The sequence below is a fragment of the Haliotis rubra genome, unplaced genomic scaffold, assembly GCF_003918875.1.
Source record: "Haliotis rubra isolate DU_JTF1 unplaced genomic scaffold, ASM391887v1 Scf353, whole genome shotgun sequence".
NCBI classification, from domain to species: domain Eukaryota; kingdom Metazoa; phylum Mollusca; class Gastropoda; order Lepetellida; family Haliotidae; genus Haliotis; species Haliotis rubra.
The window spans coordinates 995352-1004770 of NW_025767028.1; the positions used below are offsets into that span (position 1 = coordinate 995352).

At 41.9% G+C, this 9419-nt stretch overlaps 1 protein-coding gene across 1 annotated transcript; it reads right to left on the bottom strand.

Moving 5' to 3' along the window:
• Positions 1 to 3128: 3128 nt before the first annotated feature.
• On the bottom strand, positions 3129 to 6725 carry LOC124285119. Its single transcript, XM_046721272.1, has 6 exons — positions 6095 to 6725; positions 5094 to 5315; positions 4662 to 4787; positions 4086 to 4307; positions 3264 to 3587; positions 3129 to 3151 (listed from the first exon to the last, which is right to left on the bottom strand). The coding sequence occupies exons 1-6, from the start codon at positions 6723 to 6725 to the stop codon at positions 3129 to 3131; spliced, it is 1548 nt and encodes a 515-aa protein (XP_046577228.1).
• Positions 6726 to 9419: the final 2694 nt, after the last annotated feature.

Sequence of the window (9419 nt, forward strand, 5' to 3'; positions counted from 1 at the left end):
TATACAGAAGAGATATAGAAGAGATATACAGAAGAAGATATAGAGGAGATATACAGAAGGACATGTACAGAAGGAGATATACAGAAGACGATATAGATGAGATATACGAAAGGAAATATAGAGGAGATATACAGAAGAAGATATAGAAGAGATATACAGAAGGACATATGCAGAAGGAGATATAGAGGAGATATACAGAAGAAGGTATAGAGGAGATATACGAAGGACATGTACAGAAGGAGATATACAAAGGAGATATACAGAAGGAGATATAGAAGAGATATACAGAAGAAGATATAGAAGAGATATACAGAAGGAGATATAGAGGAGATATACAGGACATATACAGAAGGAGATATACAGAAGACGATATAGATGAGATATACGGAAGGAAATATAGAGGAGATATACAGAAGAAGATATAGAAGAGATATACAGAAGGACATATGCAGAAGGAGATATAGAGGAGATATACAGAAGAAGGTATAGAGGAGATATACAGAAAGACATATACAGAAGGAGATATAGAGGAGATATACAGAAGAAGATATAAAGGAGATATACAGAAGGAGATATAGAGGAGATATGAAGAAAGACATATACAGAAGGAGATATACAAAGGAGATATACAGAAGGAGATATAGAAGAGATATACAGAAGAAGATATAGAAGAGATATACAGAAAGACATATACAGAAGACGATATAGATGAGATATACAGAAGGAGATATAGAGGAGATATACAGAAAGACATATACAGAAGACGATATAGATGAGATATACAGAAGGAGATATAGAGGGGCTATACAGAAGGACATATACAGAAGGAGATATAGAGGAGATATACAGAAGAAGATATAAAGGAGATATACAGAAGGAGATATAGAGGAGATATGAAGAAAGACATATACAGAAAGTGATATACAAAGGAGATATACAGAAGGAGATATAGAAGAGATATACAGAAGAAGATATAGAAGAGATATACAGAAAGACATATACAGAAGACGATATAGATGAGATATACAGAAGGATATATAGAGGAGATATACAGAAAGACATATACAGAAGGAGATATACAAAGGAGATATACAGGAGATATAGAGGAGATATACAGAAAGACATATACTTGCCATTCGAATAACCAGCGAATAATCAGCAGTTCCTGTCTACGGAATCAGATTCAACAGGCCAACCAGCAATGACATTCATATGAATGGATCTCTGAGACCAGTGGGGCGGTGGGGTAGCCCATTGGTTAATTCTTCCGCTCGTAACGCTGAAGATCCAGGTTTGATTCAGCACATGGGGACAACGTGTGAAGCCCATTTCTGGTGTCCTCCCGTCGAAGTATGGCTGGAATATTGCGTAAAACCATACTCACTCACCCACTCGCTCACTCAGTGATCACACCAGTTTCTGTATATCTCCTGTATATCTACTTCTGTGTATCATTCTGTATATCTCAATCTGTATATCTCCTGTATATGTCCTGCTGTTTATCCCCTGTGAATGTCCTGTATATCCCCTGTATATCTCCTGCTGTATATCGCCTGTATATCCCCTGTATATGTCCTGAATATGTCCTGCATATCCCCTGTGTATGTCCTGTATATGTCATGTATATCTCCTTATGTATATCTCCTTCTGTATATCTCATCTATATCGTCTTCTGTATATGTCCTTCTGTATATCTCCTCTATATCTTCTTCTGTATATCTCTTCTATATCTTCTTCTGTATATCTCTTCTATATCTTCTTCTGTATATCTCTTCTATATCTTCTTCTGTATATCTCTTCTATATCTTCTTCTGTGTATCTCCTCTATATCTCCTGTATATCTCCTTTGTATATCTCCTTCTGTATATGTCTTTCTGTATATCTCCTCTATATCTCCTTCTGTATATCTCATCTATATCGTCTTCTGTATATGTCTTTCTGTATATCTCTTCTATACCTTCTTCTGTATATCTCTTCTATATCTCCTTCTGTATATCTCTTCTATATCTCCTTCTGTATATCTCCTCTATATCTCCTTCTGTATATGTCCTTCTGTATATCTCCTTCTGTATATCTCCTTCTGTATATCTCCTTCTGTATATCTCCTTCTGTACATGTCCTTCTGTATATCTCCTTCTGTATATCTCCTTCTGTACATGTCCTTCTGTATATCTCCTCTATATCTCCTGTATATCTCCTCTATATCTCCTTCTGTATATCTCCTTCTGTATATCTCCTTCTGTATATCTCCTTCTGTACATGTCCTTCTGTATATCTCCTTCTGTATATCTCCTTCTGTACATGTCCTTCTGTATATCTCCTCTATATCCCCTGTATATCTCCAGTATTTGTCCTGTATATCGCCTGTATATCCCCTGTATATCTCCTGTGTATGTCCTGTATATCTCCTGTATATCTCCTGCTGTATATCCCCTGTATATCCCCTGTATATCTCCAGTATTTGTCCTGAATATGTCCTGTATATCCCCTGTATATCTCCAGTATTTGTCCTGAATATGTCCTGTATATCCCCTGTATATCTCCAGTATTTGTCCTGAATATGTCCTGTATATCCCCTGTATATCTCCAGTATTTGTCCTGAATATGTCCTGTATATCCCCTGTATATCTCCAGTATTTGTCCTGAATATGTCCTGTATATCCCCTGTATATCTCCTGTGTATGTCCTGTATATCTCCTGTATATCTCCTGCTGTATATCCCCTGTATATCCCATGTATTTGTCCTGAATATGTCCTGTATATCCCCTGTGTATGTCCTGTATATCTCCTGCTGTATATCCCCTGTATATACCCTGTATATGTCCTGTATATGTCCTGTATATCCCCTGTGTATGTCCTGTATATGTCCTGTATATCTCCTGCTGTATATCGCCTGTATATCCCCTGTATATCCCCTGTGTATGTCCTGAATATGTCCTGTATATCCCCTGTGTATGTCCTGTATATGTCATGTATATCTCCTTATGTATATCTCCTTCTGTATATCGTTACAGGAAATTGTTATTAACATTATCTCTCCTCATATCCTTCACTTGTTGCAGGGTACAAAATTGGATCTATTTGTTATTTAACGTATCCGTGTAGAGAGCTTCCACACATCACGTGCATCAACAACCGCTGCCAGTGTGACCTGGGATATGCATATGACGAATCAGTGAGAATCTGTAGGCTGCTATCTGGTGAGTACAATATGCCGGGGTCAGTAGGAATCAGTAGGCTGCTGTCTGGTGAGTACAACATACCGTGGTCAGTGAGAATCTGCAGGCTGTCATCTGCTTGGTACGACATACAGGGGTCAGTAGGAATCAGTAGGCTGCCATCTGTTGGGTACGTCATACAGGGGTCAGTGAGAATCTGCAGGCTGCCATCTGATGGGTACGACATACAGGGGTCAGTGAGAATCTGTAGGCTGCTATCTGGTGGGTACGACATACAGGGGTCAGTGAGAATCTGTAGGCTGCTATCTGGTGGGTACGACATACAGGGGTCAGTGAGAATCTGTAGGCTGCTATCTGGTGAGTACGACGTCGACATACAGGGGTCAGTGAGAATCTGTAGGCTGCTATCTGGTGAGTATAACATACATTCGTCAGTGAGAATCTGTACGCTCCTGTCTGGTGGGTACAACATAGCAGGGTCAGTAAGAATCTGTAGGCTGCTATCTGGTGAATACATCACACCGGGGTCAGTGAGAATATGTAGGCTGCTATCTGGTGGGTACAACATGCAGTGGTCAGTGAGAATCTGTAGGCTTCTATCTGGTTGGTATAACATACATTCGTCAGTGAGAATCTGTAGGCTTCTATCTGGTGGGTACGACATACATTCGTCAGTGAGAATCTGTAGGCTTCTATCTGGTTGGTATAACATACATTCGTCAGTGAGAATCTGTAGGCTTCTATCTGGTGGGTATAACATACATTCGTCAGTGAGAATCTGTAGGCTGCTATCTGGTGGGTACAACATGCAGTGGTCAGTGAGAATCTGTAGGCTTCTATCTGGTTGGTATAACATACATTCGTCAGTGAGAATCTGTAGGCTTCTATCTGGTGGGTACGACATACATTCGTCAGTGAGAATCTGTAGGCTGCTATCTGGTGGGTACGACATACAGGGGTCAGTGAGAATCTGTAGGCTGCCATCTGATGGGTACGACATACAGGGGTCAGTGAGAATCTGTAGGCTGCTATGTGGTGGGTACGACATACAGGGGTCAGTGAGAATCTGTAGGCTGCCATCTGATGGGTACGACATACAGGGGTCAGTGAGAATCTGTAGGCTGCTATCTGGTGGGTACGACATACAGGGGTTAGTGAGAATCTGCATGCTACTGTCTGGTGAATACATTAGACCAGGGTCAGTGAGAATCTGTAGGCTGCTATCTGGTTGGTATAACATACATTCGTCAGTGAGAATCTGTAGGCTGCTATCTGGTGGGTACAACATGCAGTGGTCAGTGAGAATCTGTAGGCTTCTATCTGGTTGGTATAACATACATTCGTCAGTGAGAATCTGTAGGCTTCTATCTGGTTGGTATAACATACATTCGTCAGTGAGAATCTGTAGGCTGCTATCTGGTGGGTACAACATGCAGTGGTCAGTGAGAATCTGTAGGCTTCTATCTGGTTGGTATAACATACATTCGTCAGTGAGAATCTGTAGGCTGCTATCTGGTGGGTACGACATACAGGGGTCAGTGAGAATCTGTAGGCTGCTATCTGGTGGGTACAACATGCAGTGGTCAGTGAGAATCTGTAGGCTTCTATCTGGTGGGTATAACATACATTCGTCAGTGAGAATCTGTAGGCTTCTATCTGGTTGGTATAACATACATTCGTCAGTGAGAATCTGTAGGCTTCTATCTGGTTGGTATAACATACATTCGTCAGTGAGAATCTGTAGGCTTCTATCTGGTTGGTATAACATACATTCGTCAGTGAGAATCTGTAGGCTTCTATCTGGTTGGTATAACATACAGGGGTCAGTGAGAATCTGCAGGCTGTCATCTGCTTGGTACGACATACAGGGGTCAGTAGGAATCAGTAGGCTGCTGTCTGGTGAGTACAACATACCGTGGTCAGTGAGAATCTGCAGGCTGTCATCTGCTTGGTACGACATACAGGGGTCAGTGAGAATCTGTAGGCTGCCATCTGATGGGTACGACATACAGGGGTCAGTGAGAATCTGTAGGCTGCTATCTGGTGGGTACGACATACAGGGGTCAGTGAGAATCTGTAGGCTGCCATCTGATGGGTACGACATACAGGGGTCAGTGAGAATCTGTAGGCTTCTATCTGGTTGGTATAACATACATTCGTCAGTGAGAATCTGTAGGCTGCTATCTGGTGGGTACAACATGCAGTGGTCAGTGAGAATCTGTAGGCTTCTATCTGGTTGGTATAACATACATTCGTCAGTGAGAATCTGTAGGCTGCTATCTGGTGGGTACAACATGCAGTGGTCAGTGAGAATCTGTAGGCTTCTATCTGGTTGGTATAACATACATTCGTCAGTGAGAATCTGTAGGCTTCTATCTGGTGGGTACGACATACAGTGGTCAGTGAGAATCTGTAGGCTGCTATCTGGTGGGTACAACATGCAGTGGTCAGTGAGAATCTGTAGGCTTCTATCTGGTTGGTATAACATACATTCGTCAGTGAGAATCTGTAGGCTGCTATCTGGTGGGTACAACATGCAGTGGTCAGTGAGAATCTGTAGGCTTCTATCTGGTTGGTATAACATACATTCGTCAGTGAGAATCTGTAGGCTTCTATCTGGTTGGTATAACATACATTCGTCAGTGAGAATCTGTAGGCTTCTATCTGGTTGGTATAACATACATTCGTCAGTGAGAATCTGTAGGCTTCTATCTGGTTGGTATAACATACATTCGTCAGTGAGAATCTGTAGGCTTCTATCTGGTTGGTATAACATACAGGGGTCAGTGAGAATCTGCAGGCTGTCATCTGCTTGGTACGACATACAGGGGTCAGTAGGAATCAGTAGGCTGCTGTCTGGTGAGTACAACATACCGTGGTCAGTGAGAATCTGCAGGCTGTCATCTGCTTGGTACGACATACACCGGGGTCAGTGAGAATCTGTAGGCTGCCATCTGATGGGTACGACATACAGGGGTCAGTGAGAATCTGTAGGCTGCTATCTGGTGGGTACGACATACAGGGGTCAGTGAGAATCTGTAGGCTGCCATCTGATGGGTACGACATACAGGGGTCAGTGAGAATCTGTAGGCTGCTATGTGGTGGGTACGACATACAGGGGTCAGTGAGAATCTGTAGGCTGCCATCTGATGGGTACGACATACAGGGGTCAGTGAGAATCTGTAGGCTGCTATCTGGTGGGTACGACATACAGGGGTTAGTGAGAATCTGCATGCTACTGTCTGGTGAATACATTAGACCAGGGTCAGTGAGAATCTGTAGGCTGCTATCTGGTGGGTACGACATACTGGGGTCAGTGAGAATCTGTAGGCTGCTATCTGCTGGGTACGACACACTGGGGTCAGTAGGAATCAGTAGGCTGCTATCTGGTGAGTACAACATACCGGGGTCAGTGTGAATCTGTAGGCTGATATCTTGTGGGTATGACAAAGCGGGGTCAGTGAGAATATGTAGGCTGCTATCTTGTGGGTATGACAAAGCAGGGTCAGTGAGAATCTGTAGGCTGCTATCTGGTGGGTACGACATACCGGGGTCAACAGTGAGAATCTGTAGGCTGTTATCACTTGAGTGTTGCACAGTATTATTGTTATTGCATATCATTGTGTACTGCCAATGTACAATGAACCTTTTACTCACTTCTTGTATTACAGATTGTAAGAATTTCTTAGACACCTTCACGACATTCTCGGGCGTGTCTCATCTCCATAGTGACCGGGAGAACCAGAGCTCCACTTCAGCAAGACACTGCAAGGAGTTATGTCTCCGTGCCGATACCTACACGTGTACGTGGGCACTTTACCTCCCGGGCCTGGGACATTGTCGTACATACAGCTCATCCGTCAAAGACGCTCCCTCTACAGGGAATAAGATTTCATCTAATGTGTGTTATCAAAGAAACTGTAAGTGGTCGAGAGAGTGAACACATTTTAGGCCACGTGGAATTCAATTTCAGCTAACATTTTCAAGTTGTGACAACGCTGTCAGAACGTTATACTTTCGTTGTTACGTTGTTCTGTGGGCTCCCATTTACGTTGTCACAACGTTGTGGCCTGACGTCGAGATTCGTTACTTGTCCGTTGCCACAAGGATAAAGTTATTCGATGTTAACGTATTTTACGTTGCCTTTATTTAACGTTTATAGTTTAATAGTTCTGTCAGTAAAAGCAGAAAGTCATTCAAATGTTTATTCATCAATTTGCATGTTGTTTTGGACGTGTTTTTTCTGAAGCTGTAGCTAAATAGTAAAAAGAATCTTAAAGTGAAACGTTTTACAAAAAAATCGTGACACCAAGCTATAAGAAACGTTGTTATAACGTTGTGAGGAGCCCAATGCATAACGTTTCCTCAACATAAATTTGAAACGTTGTTATAACGTTGTGACATTACGTTATATAATGGCGTAATGCTTACGTTGTGATAACGTTGTGTCATGGTGTTACAAATCTACAACCTTCCCACAACGTTGCGTCATGACATTACCAATCTACAACCTTCCCACAACGCTGTGTCATGACGTTACCACTCTACAACCTTCCCACAACGCTGTGTCATGACGTTACCACTCTACAACCTTCCCACAACGTTGTGTCATGACGTTACCACTCTACAACCTTCCCACAACGCTGTGTCATGACGTTACCACTCTACAACCTTCCCACAACGCTGTGTCATGACGTTACCACTCTACAACCTTCCCACAACGCTGTGTCATGGCGTTACTAATCTACAACCTTCCCACAACCTTGTGTCATGACGTTACTAATCTACAACCTTCCGACAACCTTGTGTCATGGAATCTACCAATTCCAAATGTGTGTGGGTTCAAATCCCGGATGGGAGTCAAAAGAGTACTAGAATCTGTACCTTACTTAAAAAGTATAATCACAAATATAACATGTTTGCACTTGACCACTTTCAAAAAGTATTGAATATTGATTACGATGGTTACATTCTTACCTGTAAATCCTCAACGAATAAACAGTATACATTATTCATTATACATTATACGTTGTACATTATACATGCATTATACATTATATAACACACATTATATATAGATTATACATATACTTTATACAGCATGCAACATACATTATACATAATACGTTATACAACATGTTATATTTGGAATTACACTTTCTTAGTAAAGTACAGATTCTAGTACATTTTTGGGGTTGAGTCCCATGCGGGATTCGAACCCACACCCTTTGAGTCAGGCACCTTATCGCCAGCACACAAAGTCAGCTGCCTAGACCGCTCAGCCACCGTGGCTTCCACAAAAATGGAAGTCGGACAACTGGTAGTCTAGACTGCGGGCTTTGTGTACCCCTCTGATGAGTGTTAATTGGCACGGCTACCACGGCCGAAAGCTATGAAATACACAATGCCATTTTAGAAAGTGGCCAAGCGATTAGGTGCCTGACTATGAGGGTGTGGGTTCGAATTTGTAATCACCAAATATAACATACGTTATATTTGACCACTTTATACCACGCCTTATATATACATTATATAGCACACGTTATACAACCTACAAAATACATTATACAACATACATTATACAGCATACACTTTACATTATATATTATACATGCCACACAGGACGTTACTGGCCATGGAGCACTGACAGTGTGACATTCGTAATCAAATACACCGGACTCCTGTGTTAATGAACCGAACGAAATACACCGTGAGTCCGTACACTCACTACCTGGGATCGATTCTGTCGGACGAGTTTTCCATGAGTTCGCAAATAGATCAGGTTCCTACAGCAGTGATATGCAAACCCAGCAGATTCCTGAGGGAAACAGAACCACTGAAGACAAGTAAAACCCCAAGACCGACATGCGATCCCTGTACGAGCTATCTCATCCTCGATGAATGTTTAACATTTTAGTATGCCATGGAGTCTGAAGACGTCATTGAGCTCAAGCCATCACTTGTATCCGATATGTTTACATTGGTAGAAAAATCATCTAGACAATATACATGTGATTCTACTTAACAACTTGACAAATAAATAATGACAAAATAAAGCTGGCATGGAATATCAGTGGGTTATGCAATCAAGTTCTAAAAACAAATAAGTCAACGTGTATCACTCAGTGTTAAAGCCAGGTAATCGTCCGTGTGTGAAGTGCTTGTTGTCGTAGCCAGACGGTGTAGAGTGTTCCACAGTTACACGCTACATGTCCACCTGGTTTAGCTGGGAAGCATGTG

Excerpts from the sequence above, each read along its gene's own strand:
- LOC124285119 (XM_046721272.1), bottom strand. The coding sequence starts at position 6,725 with ATGTCGTACCCACCAGATAGCAGCCTACAGATTCTCACTGACCCTGCT. Across the intron at positions 4,308-4,661 it reads ACAGATTCTCACTGACGAAT|ATAGCAGCCTACAGATTCTC; the intron begins GTATGTTATACC and ends CGTACCCACCAG. Across the intron at positions 3,588-4,085 it reads ACAGATTCTCACTGACGAAT|ATAGCAGCCTACAGATTCTC; the intron begins GTATGTCGTACC and ends TATACTCACCAG.